We start from the raw sequence: 13905 nt of genomic DNA, 5'->3' as shown, positions 1-13905 counted from the left end.
GCAACCGAGGGTGGAACCGCCGACTACTGTGTCAGCCCTACTGAATGCCGTTTCCCATTGAGGACTACTGACCTATACATGGATCTGCTTTCGCCGTTCGGCTTTGCTTTTTCATGAGACAAGATACGCAAGAAAAGGTGAATATATTTCCATATACCAGGTGAGGTTGCCACTCAAATGTGTCCTTGCAGTTGTAGAATAAACGTAAAAATAAATTGCATAACGAAATTCAATCTGCGCACGCGCGGCCACTGACATGCTCTAGTTTTTATTTCACTAATTTTACGCAAAAAAACGACATTTTGCATTTATGTGATTACATATAGCGAAAAGTAATGTTCATTTTAGTGATGTGGGCCATGTAGGGCCGCTTGATCACTCTTGTCTTGTCTGTTATTGGGCTAAATGTTCACTTTTACATAACTGTGTCAGTATTGCAGGTCAACGTGTGTGTGGATTGTGAATAGCAGGTCACTGTAAGAGAGCGGGGGAGGGGTTGTTTTTCGCCTATTTTACCAGCTTTATGCTATACTTTTTTATTGTTAGCGTTTAAAAACATTAATGTATGGGAAACAATCAATTTTGATCAACAGGATCTTATGAAGTATTTTTCTTAACCAAGATTTTCTGGGAACCTTTGTGACTACATGGCCTCATAATATGTATACTGAAGTATTAAAATGCTTTATTCTTATACATCAATGGAAACAGGAGATGATTCTGCAGCTGTATAACGCATAGTGGTATGAATTATTAATAAATTAATGTGGATGGGATCTTACATGTGTGTGCGTGTTTATATATATAGACACACGTATGTACATTATATTTTATATAATTTTAAAAGAATAAGACAAAGGTCATATATATATGACCTTTGTCTTATTCTTTTATAATTATATAAAATATAATAAAATTAAAGAATCCAGATGGATCTTTGAGCAAAGGTAGTCTTATTTTATGTTTCAGTATTTGGATATGAGTTAAAAACTATACATGTAGTGTCATCTTTAACCTTTATCTTGTTTTGGTGCAGAATAAAAGAGCCAAATAATTACAATCTAGAGCCTATTCGTTCATAAGACCTTTATTCTTGTACTTGCCGGTTTGTTTAGTGAAGAGGATATAGTAGTGCAAAGCATTCCGTTTTATGAAGCAATAGCTACAGTAGTGTTAAACTGCACTGGAGTTAAATCCATGTGACCGAAGCAGCCGTTGTATAATGCTTTCAGAGCTGGGCTAATGTGACTGGTTCAGCCTGTGAATGATGATGCAGAGATGCCAGCTCTTCAGTCCTTGACTTCAGGTTTCACTATGTCATTCTAAAGAGTTATGTGTTGAGGAGCATGTTTTTATAGAGCCTATGTCTGTTTGCTTGTAGAATTTACACCTTTTGGTCTTTGATTGGGTGTTTTGGCAGGTCATTATATGGTAGGTAATATGCATGTTACCGAATGTTCATCCAGTGACGCCTCAAAATCTGTTTCATTATCAAGTTTTGGTATAGTATTGTTTTTTTTTAAGTTTTACTTGGCATATAGATATTGCTGTGAGTTTTTATGATCGGATTGTTCTTTTTTTGGAGAGATGCTCTTTAAGAACTTTTAATTTATCTTACTATAATGTTATGTATGTGTTTTGTTTATTTATTTATTGGAATATGAAAGGAAATGAGATGTTGTTGTCTTCAAGCCACCGATTGGTTAACATGGCTTTCACCTGCTGACACTCCCATCTCTCTCCTTACTGGTTAGTTGGTTTCAGCCAATAGGAGGTTTTCAATGATAAGATTGTTGATTGTCAGTCATAATTTCAGAGATGATGAGAAGAAGCCGGATGTGAGGATGCTCGGAATTTTTTTCACTAAGGGTTAATTGTTATAACTGATACTAAGATCTTTGTAATGTTGCACATGGGTGCTTCTTGTTACATAAATAATAACGAGTGATCAGATTGCCAGATTCTGGCTTACATAAATGAGAAATAGAGCTGATAACCAAGAGGTAGTTTGTATTTTGTCAAAATGCTTGTTCCCTGGATTGATTGAACAATTACATACTGTAAGTACCTTCTAAAGAAATGTAATTATGCAAATGCTAAGAAGCTAGTGATAATATGTTGATTTGTATTATATCATACACTTTTATTAACCCTTTAAAATGACTTATAGACATTATCGTATTACCGTAAAGGAATGGTTGCTGTATAATGTGCATATCCTATATCATATATATTAAATTGGAGCTAATAGCTAGTTTTGCAGTCTAACTATGCATTGATCATAGTAACACTTATGATTTTTTTTTTTTACTTTGAGAACTGAGGCTGTCCAGTGTAGTTTCCTATTGATTACCTGATGTTAAACAGCTACGACTGCATCCAAATATGTTCTACTGTGAATGGGCATTTTACTAAATGTACACCTAAAAGGGTCTTGAAAACCATTTGTGTGATTGGGCTGTTAATTGACTGTTAAACCGTTTAAACATTTTTCTATCATTACAATTCACAATTTCAACCCTAAAAGTTAGGAATAGAGGGATGGAGATTTGCAACCTCTGTGTGAAGCAATGTGCACAATGTAACATGCATTTTCCTTCATTGCACAGGTTCTTCCTAGTGAGAGAGACACTCTACTTCGACCTAGTGCAATACAGTTTGTGCTACTGCCATGAGGAAGACGACCTAGTCTCCAATTTCCTGTCCTTTGGTGCATTCCATGTCTGAAAATAGTGACCTTCAGCATTACCTTTATCCAACCCTGGACGGGCGGGAACGGTCCCGCAATAGAGTCAGCCTTCAGGTGGAGGAAGGCGGGGTCTCTTCCTGTCCCGCCATCAGCCAACTTCACCTTATGGCTAACAATTACAGTGAGGGTTGTGGCAGTATGGATGGAGGTGAATTGGAACCAGAGTTGGGCTTGGCCTCAGAGGAAAGTGACAGTAGTCATGAGCACCCTGCATCATTAGGTTCTCCCCACGATGAGAGGAAGCGAACCCATATGCACGAAGATGTAGAGATGGCGGGCTCCAGTGGGAGTGGGACAGAATCCCATGGCAATGAATCACATGGAAATGAGTCTCACGGAAATGAATCTGTGGGCAGTTCAAATGGAAATGAGAAGGATTCCGCTCTCATGGAGTCATTGGGAAGCAACAAGAGGTGAGAGCCCCGTAATTCACTCAGTCGTGTACAAATATTCGCTGTTATGTGAAAGCGGATCATCTAGGTCATGGAAGTATGGATCATTAAATATAAGAGAGAGACCATTTTCTTCTGTATGAGTCATGGTTGCAATGTTGCCTGCTTTCTTCAGCGCTAACATGACATAAATTTTTAATTCATGGGCAACTTCACTCTTACAATCATATGACAAATATAGCTATGAAACAATTCATGACAAATATAGGGAACAGGCAACATATTACTGTTTATGATATATAATTACTTCCCTTACAGTATTTTGATGATAATTTTTGTCAGTAAAATGCCAATTAGAAATGTCCATATGTTTAATCTCTAACACCGGAATGCTCCTCCTGGGTTTTATTCTAATAATTGTTTCTCTTTTGAACCCTCTAGTGGTCAATATGGTCGCAAGCACTTATTTAAGCAGGGTTGAAATTACATATTATTATACTATATTATTTTTTAGTCTTTTTTTCAATATCACCACATTCAAACATGTTTTTGGTCACTTGAGGTTTTGTATTACATTTTTTTAGGCCTCCAATAATTTTGTATTTATAATAAAACCCTGTTGTTCATGATTGCAGCTCGAATTCTCACAGCTCTTCACCACCAAGCAGCTCCAATGCCTTCAGTCTTGTCAGCTCTGAGCAGGACAATCCATCCAGCAGTGGTTGCAGGTTAGTACTCAGTCCTCCAGTATTAAATATTTAAATGGCCAAAATCCACTTTTATAGTCAAGGTGGACATTCTTGTTTAAAAAATACTGATTAAAATATGTACATAGTGGTAAAATACAGCTACATTTCTGGTTTGTGTTTGGTTGAACTGAACCTAAATCATTAAAGGTAATGGGTCCATTACACTATTACATGTCACTCATCTCAACACCTGTCAATCTAATCATTCCTCAGCCAATTTGTATCTCAGCTTATGAGTGTGCCAGCATTGGTGAGACATTTTCTCTGAACCATGTGTACCTGCCCCGTGTTCGCTCTGCAGCAGCGAACAGTCAGCCAAAGCCAAGACACAGAAGGAGCTGGTCAAGACACTGAAGGAGCTGAAAAAACATTTGCCAATGGAAAAGAGGAGCAAGGGCAAGTCTACCACGGTCAACACACTCAAATATGCTCTACGATGTGTGAAGCAGGTGAAAGGTAAGATTTATTTTTACTCATCTATTTTATTTCCCAACAATTGAAGATCTCTGTTGTACTTTGGAATAAACTGCATAGTTGTGGATCATTTCATTATAGCTAATGAGGAGTACTACCAGATGCTAATGGTCAATGACAGCCAACCTCCTGGTTTTGAAGTGTCATCCTACACAATTGAAGAAATCAACAGCATCACTTCTGAATACACCCTCAGAAACACTGTATGTCTCTCCCAGTCACACTTCTTTAATGATTACATTATTTTAGGATTATTCTGAAGTATTTAACAAGATGGTGCAACCTTCTCTCTTCCAGGATATATTTGCTGTAGCCGTTTCACTCATCACAGGGAAAATAGTTTACATCTCAGATCAAGCAGCAACAATCTTAAACTGCAAGAGAGAAGTGTTCCATAATGCCAAGTTTGTGGAATTCTTGACACCCCAGGACATCAGTGTGTTCTACAGCTTCACTACACCGTACCGCCTGCCCTCGTGGAGCATGTGCACTGGAGGAGGTAATAGCAATTTAGAAACCGCTGTAATTCTTGCATTTACACACGTTGCATGGTGGATTTCCACCAGCTGCACTAGGCACATGGAAAACCTCGTGAAACCCAAATTTCACCCCCTGCCCACACACAGAAGCCTCCATTTCCTTCACATGGGCTACTCACTCACATGACGGTACATGCTTAACACATATTTAATTAGTAGCATGATCAATCTCACATTAACCAATGGATGCACACTCACATGACGGTACATGCTTAACACATTTTGTTAGCATGATCAATCTCACATTAACCAATGGACGCACACTCACAGACACCTGCCATGCTGTTTTCTAATAAGATGATTATAGCAATGAATAAATAATATAGTAACTATTTTAGTGCAATGGGTTTAAGGCTCCTTTTTCCTACATTTGACATTTACAATAGATCATGTTTATTAGCTGCTGACTAAATGTTAAATTTGGTATTTTAGTGACTCAATTCCATGTTGTTTTCCGTGGTCAGTTGTTTGAGCATATTGTGGAAAGTTACATTTTATTAAGGGCACAACCTCTGACTATGGCATATTTAGAGTTGCAAAAGTAATTTATAATTAGCCAACTTAGATTTTGTAGACTGCATATAACGATTATGAGTATGACTTCACTGACAATGTCATCTCATTAAAACTTCAATGGATTTTAGAAATGGCCAATTTTGATGATTTAGTCATCCTGTTTCTCCTTCTTTCTCCCTGTGTCTTATTCAGAGTCGTCTCCCACGGAGTGCATGCAGGAGAAATCCTTCTTTTGCCGCATCAGGTGAGTGAAAGTGCATTAATACGCAAAGTAGCGGGAGAAAAGACTGTGTGTAGGGTCATAGCTTTGAGCTTCTGTTACGCAGCTTCCTTTTCACAAAAACAATACAGAAAAGCTCAGGCTCCCTCAGATAGGAACCTTTTTCTTAATAATTACATATTTTGAAGCCACTTTAAAGGCTTAACCAGGGGTCACAAACCTATTCTTTTTAAACATGCTTCTTGTGTACTTGAATACTCATGCCAAGTGCCACCTGTTTGATACATTCATTCATTTCAAATGACCTTTAAGCATGTGAATAATGATTTCTCCTCATTCATGAGAATAGAAAGCTACAGTTAAATGTTTAAAACCAAGATTGCACAGATGTGCGCATATTCTTGATTTAACTAACTAACTAAAATTGTTATTTGTGTGTTGCAGTGGTGGAAAGGAACACCATGGGGATATGCAGTACTATCCTTTCCGTATGACTCCTTATCTAATGAAAGTTCAAGGTCCGGAATTGTCTGAGGAGCAATTCTGCTGCCTCCTATTGGCAGAGAGGGTACACTCTGGTTATGAAGGTGAGCGTCCTTAAATACATATCTTTTGCTTTGATCTAAACCAGTGAAATTATGAATTTGAGTAGACTTTAAAATATAAGTATTAATTCATTACATAAATTGGTCAGATTTGAAATACAGGGCTAAAGCAGCTGATTTTTTTTTTTTTTTCCAGCACCCAGAATCCCACCTGACAAGCGCATCTTCACCACAACGCACACACCTAACTGCGTCTTTCAGGATGTAGATGAAAGGTAAATAAGAGATTTTATTTTTGATCTTGCCTAATATGTTGACGCATGTGTAAAAGTCTAAACTTTGAATGCCTCCCTCATCCCTTCAGGGCTGTTCCACTGTTGGGTTACCTACCCCAGGACCTGATTGGGACGCCTGTCCTACTCAATCTGCACCCTGACGACAGGCCAATCATGCTGGCGGTACACCGCAAGAGTAAGACTGACTACATTTCTTCAATGGGATTGATATGGTATCTATAGTCCTTCTATTGTAGAACATGATCTCACACACTTTGTTCCTTTCCACCAACAGTTTTGAAGTATGCCGGTCAGCCATTCGACCACTCCTCGATTCGGTTCTGTGCGAAAAATGGGGAATACATTACAATCGATACCAGCTGGTCCAGCTTTGTTAATCCTTGGAGCCGGAAAGTTTCCTTTGTCATTGGAAGGCACAAAGTCCGCATGTAAGTCTTTGATACATACGTTAGTCTTTTTTTAATGATCATTTTAGATTGAATTCTTCTACAATTTAATCTTGGTTGCACCAGCCATTGACCTTACTTTCTCGGATGGAATTTGAGTACAAAATGGACTCATTCAACATGTTTTGCTGACATGCAGCCTGTGTTTTTTTCAGGGGTCCTATGAATGAAGATGTTTTTGCAGCGATGGCCTTCAATGAAGGGAAGATGATGGATTCAGACATCCAAGAAATTAGTGAGCAGATCCACAAGCTACTCTTGCAAGTAAGTACATGCGACCCATTATTTAAACATAATTTAAGGCAGGCTTTTTTCCCAGTTATTTAACAAAATCTTTATCCTCAGCCGGTTCACAACATGGGATCCAGTGGTTATGGTAGCCATGGCAGCAATGGCCCCCATGAACAACAGGTGAGCAATGGCTCATCCAACGAAGGCAACGGGAACGTGATGGTAGGGAATCCCTCTGAGGAGACGAGCAAGGCCAAGCCCACCAGAACATTCCAGGAGATTTGTAAGGGAGTTCATATGCTGAAGAACCAGGACTCCCAAATTTGCCTACGCTCCCCTCCACCATCACCTGCCCCATATCCATCAAAACCTGAAAAGAAAAATACAGACGGTGAGCTCATAAATAAATACTGTTTTTACTGCCTATCAGAACTAAACCTATTATATACAAACTTTTTTCCTGACACAAGTGATTTTTGTTCCTGGAACAGCAGTTTCTCAGAAGAGTCCATTGGTACGTCTCAAAGACTCAGCACCAAGAGATAGTAATACGGTTAGCATGGATGAATTCACCTTCAAAGACCAAACAACATGCTCCTACCAGCAAATTAGCTGCCTTGACAGTGTTATCCGGTAAGTGTGTGCTTGTGTGTACACATTTATGTAAGTGTTGTAAATGAATTAAAAACTTAAACTTAATTGTGCCTTTTCACAGTTACCTGGAGAGTTGTAACATCCCCATTACTGTTAAGAGGAAATACCAATTTTCTTCAAACACCACCTCTTCTAACTCAGATGATGGCAAGAAGTGTACAGAGGACACCATGCAAACGCCTGGCTGTTCAAACACAGGTGCTTATGATTTGAGACCACACACATGTACACACATACACACACACACACATGTACACACATACACACACACACTCACACACATGTACACACACACACATACAATATATCTGTTTGTTTTGGCAAGAGATTTTTTTTTCTTTACATAGGTGGTGTTGAGGTGCACTTTCAGTTTAGTGATGACAAACTCTTTCCTTTAGATACTTTGTTGCTGGAGGGACAGCCTGGATTGTCTAACATGAAAGTGCTCAAGAAGTCCAAGGCAGCAGTCGTCGGTGCGCCAATGGGACCCCTTCCCTTACCGAGCAAAGCAGAAAGCGTTGTGTCAATCACATCTCAGTGTAGCTATAGCAGCACCATTGTGCATGTGGGAGACAAGAAGCCTCAACCGGAGTCTGGCAAGTTTTATATTCACTGTTCAAATTTATCATTCTATTCCAATTTATAATTCCGAATCAGAGTAAAGCAATGAAGTTAGGAATGTAACGAACGCTGGATAGTACTAGTGAGCATGCCATAGCAGTGGCAAGATGCCTTTACAAAAAGTGTAGCATAGGGTCTTAGATGAAAATCCTTTTATAAGTAACTTGTAAGTAACGTTTATGAATTGTTTTGGCAGAAATAATCGAGGATGTGGCTGAGAGCCCGGCCCCCCCTGCCCCACCCGTTAGTTTGGTGTCTCCGGTGAGCCAGGAGAAAGAGGCCTATAAGCGTCTGGGACTAACCAAGCAGGTGCTGGCGGCTCACACACAAAAAGAAGAGCAAGCCTTTCTCAATCGCTGCCGAGAACTTTCTAAAGGCAGGACGTTCCAGAAGGACTATTCCACACATTTGCACAGGCAGAAGAGGGCAGCCAACCCTGAAGGTAGGAAATCTTTAACATGAGGTTATGACATTTTGTAAATTCTATAGTACAAATTTCAAGGCTCTGCATGTTTTTCTTTATAACCACCAGGACTACAAGTTGGCGCCAAACAGGGCAGCAACAGGCCAGAGACGACTGCCAAAAAGGGCAGCCGTAATCGAAAGTCCAAGAAACCACGCATGAAGCATCCTGATTCATCAGACAGTGGCGTGTCAAACCGTAAACCCCGCCCTCCTCTTCAGGGCCTCAACCAAACATCATGGTCCCCATCGGAGGCTTCCTTGTCGGCTTTTAACGTATCCTACCCGACAATGGTGCCATCTTACCAGCTGTACCCACCGGCACCTGCCGCACCAGCCCAGGTCCCTCTTCCCGACCCCTCGCTTCCCACAGGCTTCATAGAAGGCCAGAGCACCCAGGTCCCTGCCACTGCAACTCCTTTTCCCGCTCCCATTGTTACGCCTATGGTGGCCCTGGTGCTGCCAAATTACCTCTACCCACAAATGGGACCATTGGGCCAAATGGGACCTGCTCCTAGACCGACGTTTTTCCTGGAGCAGAGCCAGACGCAACCTCAGTTTAACACCCAGCAGCCCTTTCAACCAGCGCCGCCCTTTCAACCAGCAGCGCCCTTTCAACCAGCGCCGCCCTTTCAACCAGCGCAGCCCTTTCAACCGGCACAGCCAGCATACACCCTGCCAACACAACCTCCGTTCACCAGCCAACAGATTTTCCCCGTGCCGACTGCCTTTCAATGTCAGCAGCCTTTCCAGGCTCTCCCCACTACCTACCCTGCCCAGCAGCCCTTCACTGCGCAGCCCACTTTTCCAGTCCAGACTCCATTTGTCACACAGACCCCGTATCCACCACAGCCTTTCACTTACGGCCTAAACGGTCAACCACCCAAAAACTCAGGTTTGGAGCCGAGGGAGGGGGCGGTTTCACGCTCCTCAACCCCGGCATCTGCCACACGTGAGCGTACAACATCACCGACCCTGTTCGAGTCTCGGTGTAGCTCGCCGCTTCAGCTCAATCTACTCAGCATGGAAGAACGCCAGGACAGTACCATGGCCTCTGCTGGACCCCAGGTAGCCAGCATAGCATCATGTTCATTTGCAGCAGGAGATGCAGGGCAAAAAAATGCAATGGTCTCAGCCAAGGATGAAAATCTTCAGGTGAGAAATTTGGAGGGATCGTCGAAATGAATTGTTGAATATGTTATTTTAGCTATTCTAGATATAAATATCATTCTTACAAGTAAAACGAGACACCTGCAAGGCTGGTATTATATGCCACAGGCACTGGATCTATCAGCTTGAATAAAATCCATATTCAAAGAAAAGTATCTAAAGCTGAAGCTTTTAGGTAAAGTGTTTTGAGAAAGCAGTAATACTAAAAAAAATGTTCAATGGTAAATTAAGTGGAAAATAATTTCACATAATGCAAAAAAAAAAGAAAAAATACCAAACGGCTTCCCATACAATTATTACAGCAGATGTTTTTCTTCTTAATGATGCAGGGTGAGTCTCTGGAAGACGGCACACACAGTGATAGCCACTCGTCTTCCTGTCACCTCCTGGATCTCCTACAGCAAGAGCAGGAGGACTCTCACTCTGGCACTGGTTCAGCAACATCTGGCTCCATGGGCTTCGGATCGGGATCAGGCTCTGGCTCCATGGGCTTTGGCTCAGGATCAGGCTCTGGCTCTGGTTCGAGATCAGGCTCCGGTTGCAATGGATGTGGTACATCGGCCAGCGGAGCTTCAGGCAGCAGAACAGGTTTGTGGATAGAATCCAATCGACCTTAAGAGAAATCTGCTCAAATGCACTCTTTGATCTGACTTTTATGTATTTCTCTGTAACACTAAATAGGGAGCAGCAACACAAGCAAATACTTTGGCAGTATTGATTCTTTGGAACACGACCCAAAGATTAAGACCAAAGACAAGGCTAGGGGCGAAGGACACTGTGACGGTGGCCAATCACAGGCCAAGATGCCTGGCAAAGGAGAGGGAGAGCATTTCATTAAATATGTTCTCCAGGAGCCCCCTTGGCTGCTGATGGCCAATGCAGATGACAAGGTCATGATGACCTATCAAATGCCATCCAGGTAAGAACAACATTCAATGTATCATAATGTATGAAATCTCCTTACAAAATATTAAAACATACACTTTCTGAAGAAATTTACATGTCCGGGACCAGATTAAAAAAAAATACTATATGATAGATGTCATATTCAATTTGACTATTAAAATATATTGAACACCCTGTGCTATTAATGGCAGCCAATGATCTGTATTATAAATCTGTCATTGATTTAATCATTCCAAAACCATGAAGCATAAATAGCTTCCTTCAAACAGAAAATAAGATTGCATTTTTTTGTTCCAACAGGGACATTCAGAAGATTCTGCGAGAAGACAAGGAGCGACTAAGACAGATGCAGAAGAGCCAACCCCACTTCTCATCAGAACAACGCCGGGAGTTGCTGGATGAACACCCGTGGATGAGAAGAGGGGGGCTACCTGCTGCTATAAATGTGAAGGTAAAATCTGATCTAATTTCTTGCAAATGTTTGAGGGGAGGCTAGTTCTGCGTGTAACTGGTTTGCACATGGGCCTCACAGTTCTGGGGTCCTGGGTTCGAATCCAGGTCGGTCATCCTTTGTGGAGTTTGTATGTTCTCCCCGGGCCCGTGTGAAGTTGAGCGGTTCAGAAAATGAATGAATGAATGTTTGAGGGGTCAATGTGGTTTCAGAATAATAATTTTGTAATGCATTTTCGTTATATTTAACATAGGAGTGTTTTTTTGTATTCAGGAGTGTCTATACTGCAAGGATGCCACAGAGGACCACATTGAGGACAGTCTCACTGAAATGGACATGGGGGAGATGGATGAGGAGTTGAACCAAGACTGCGAAAACACTCAGAGCCTGTCACAGGAGTCGCAGCCCAAGTTGGAAACTGGTTCGTGAACAGTCACCTACCAGCAGAGGGCGCGTATTTAACCACTCATGAACACTTCACGAACACATGCATGGTTAGATACAAGACTAAAAGAACCATGTGCCTGGCACCCTCAACAAGACTCATGAACACAGGAAAGTGTGTTTGTGTGTTGACTCTGTGAGAATGTGATATAAAATGACCACACAGAGCCTTTTACATTGTACAGCTGTCTCAACAAAATCTCAGAATTGATACCTATAATTTAATTTAAATTCCTTTCCCCCCTCAACAATTTACTGAGAGATGATGTGAGCAGTCCAAAATGTATAGTTGTTAAAAGTATTGTCACAAGGGCATTTCCTTGCCCTTTTGATTTTGTGTTATCTATCTTTTCACTGTTGGTGACTTGTCAGTAGGAAGAGCTCCATTTTTTTAATGACTCTTCTACTTCTCAGACCACAGCAAAGCACTTAGTCAGGCACACGAATGCTTTGTCTAATCCTGGACTCATCAGCAATGACTGTAACTGGCCTCAAGCAGTGACAATCTAATACACAACACATGCATTTAACTATTTTTGTTAATTTATTTTAGAGTTGATGTCAACTTGACCAGGGTTTCTAAAGCTACAGCCAAATTTCTTCAAGTAAAGATTGTATATAACGTATTGACAACAAAATACTGTGTATAGTATATTTTCAAGTCCTGTGCAGTAGCTCTTGGTCACTTTAGTGTGAGACTGGGAACTGGCACACAAGAAGTGGGTGATAAAACTGGTTTACAGCAAGTTTTTTTCCAGTTTTTGCTCAAATAATATTAAATTAATTAGAATTGAAAATTACTTTATGTTTCAGTTAGCGTTATTTAAATGGGGTTCTTGACAGTGTTATTGCCTAAATGCTGTTATACCTTTTTAGTTTTAATACAAAATAATGTAGCTCATCAGGGACCATTGAACATTAGTATTTATATAATATTTCTGTCAAAACAACAATGGAACAACTTGTTTTAGGGATGACGGGTGGCATACTTGGTGGATTGGGACCAGCTCAGGTGCTTTGGCAAGGTTAAGGCTTCTGAATGTAATGCAGGCTGGACCTCTCACTGCTAGTTTGCGTGTGTGTGTGTGTGTGGTCAGTTTTTTTACATCTGGGTTTCAGCCAAGCTGAGTCAGCTTTTCTGATGCCATTTTGTCCATTTTATTTGCAAGAAAAACTTACATGCAAGTGTGATTGAAGATGGAGACAGTCCTGAGTCATGTGACTTGTGTGTATTTGGACAACATGTGACAATTCCATTATTGCATTATTGTCCAGTTGGACTGGCCCAAATGAGCAGACTTTAACCCTATAAATATCCTGCCATTGTGAATGGAGAGAAATAGCTCTTCGGTGTGTAAAGCGAATTGAGAATGTAACTGTGGTTTACACATCAGGACTAGAAATTCCACTAAAAACATAAGATGAAAAATGTTTTACGCCTTACTGTTTTTTCACAACTGGGAAGAGAATATGTTCGAGTGAAGGAAGCAACCTAACTTGTAAATCCATATATTGTTTATGCTTTTGGGACATACAGTGGTGTCCTGTACATTTGATTTCTTGCCATTGTATGACTCTGATTTTATCAAACTATAGTGCAGTTTTGTGCATTCTTGTATGTAGGAATTTGTGTTTGAAACACTGATATATTGTTGTAATAAAATAACAGGAAGTCTTTAAACAGGTGAGACTATTCATTTGATATTGACAGTATACGCCGAAAAAAGGAATAGGGGACAACACAGAGTGATTCTGCATTCGCCGGGTTGTGACATTTTTTTATGATTTATGAGGCATCCCGTAATTAATTCACATTCTTACATCTTCTAATTGGTTGAGATTTGTAGTTTCCCTCCATATTTGACCCTTTTATTTATGAATACCAAGCAAGTATTGTTAACACCATATGACCAGGATGAATATAGCATTGATAATCTGATTGCAAATGTTTGCCGGATACTAATATAAATTAAATAATGATAATAATAGTCAAACTAAAAGCACTAGAGTTCTTGCAATACAGTAAGCATTTGATGTTCA

General features: G+C 40.5%; 1 protein-coding gene across 3 annotated transcripts; it reads left to right on the top strand.

Moving 5' to 3' along the window:
* The first annotated feature begins 8 nt into the window (after nucleotides 1-8).
* LOC144200198 (period circadian protein homolog 2-like) lies at nucleotides 9-13546 on the top strand. Of its 3 annotated transcripts, none has more exons than XM_077722175.1 (22): nucleotides 9-137; nucleotides 2610-3162; nucleotides 3777-3869; nucleotides 4192-4346; nucleotides 4446-4567; nucleotides 4662-4863; nucleotides 5612-5663; nucleotides 6084-6226; nucleotides 6381-6459; nucleotides 6549-6655; nucleotides 6755-6908; nucleotides 7082-7190; nucleotides 7272-7548; nucleotides 7649-7790; nucleotides 7873-8009; nucleotides 8210-8407; nucleotides 8629-8874; nucleotides 8965-10049; nucleotides 10394-10652; nucleotides 10746-10983; nucleotides 11271-11421; nucleotides 11695-13546. In XM_077722175.1, the coding sequence occupies exons 2-22, from the start codon at nucleotides 2720-2722 to the stop codon at nucleotides 11848-11850; spliced, it is 4548 nt and encodes a 1515-aa protein (XP_077578301.1). In that variant the 5' UTR covers nucleotides 9-137; nucleotides 2610-2719; the 3' UTR covers nucleotides 11851-13546. The 3 variants fall into 3 exon arrangements, with proteins under 3 accessions (XP_077578301.1, XP_077578302.1, XP_077578300.1); XM_077722176.1 differs by having other exon boundaries at nucleotides 15-160; nucleotides 7652-7790; XM_077722174.1 differs by having other exon boundaries at nucleotides 15-160.
* Nucleotides 13547-13905: the final 359 nt, after the last annotated feature.

This window comes from Stigmatopora nigra, chromosome 8 (genome assembly GCF_051989575.1).
Source record: "Stigmatopora nigra isolate UIUO_SnigA chromosome 8, RoL_Snig_1.1, whole genome shotgun sequence".
Taxonomy (NCBI): domain Eukaryota; kingdom Metazoa; phylum Chordata; class Actinopteri; order Syngnathiformes; family Syngnathidae; genus Stigmatopora; species Stigmatopora nigra.
The sequence above is the reverse complement of the archived record's forward strand: the minus strand, read 5'-3'. Positions and strand labels throughout refer to the sequence as shown.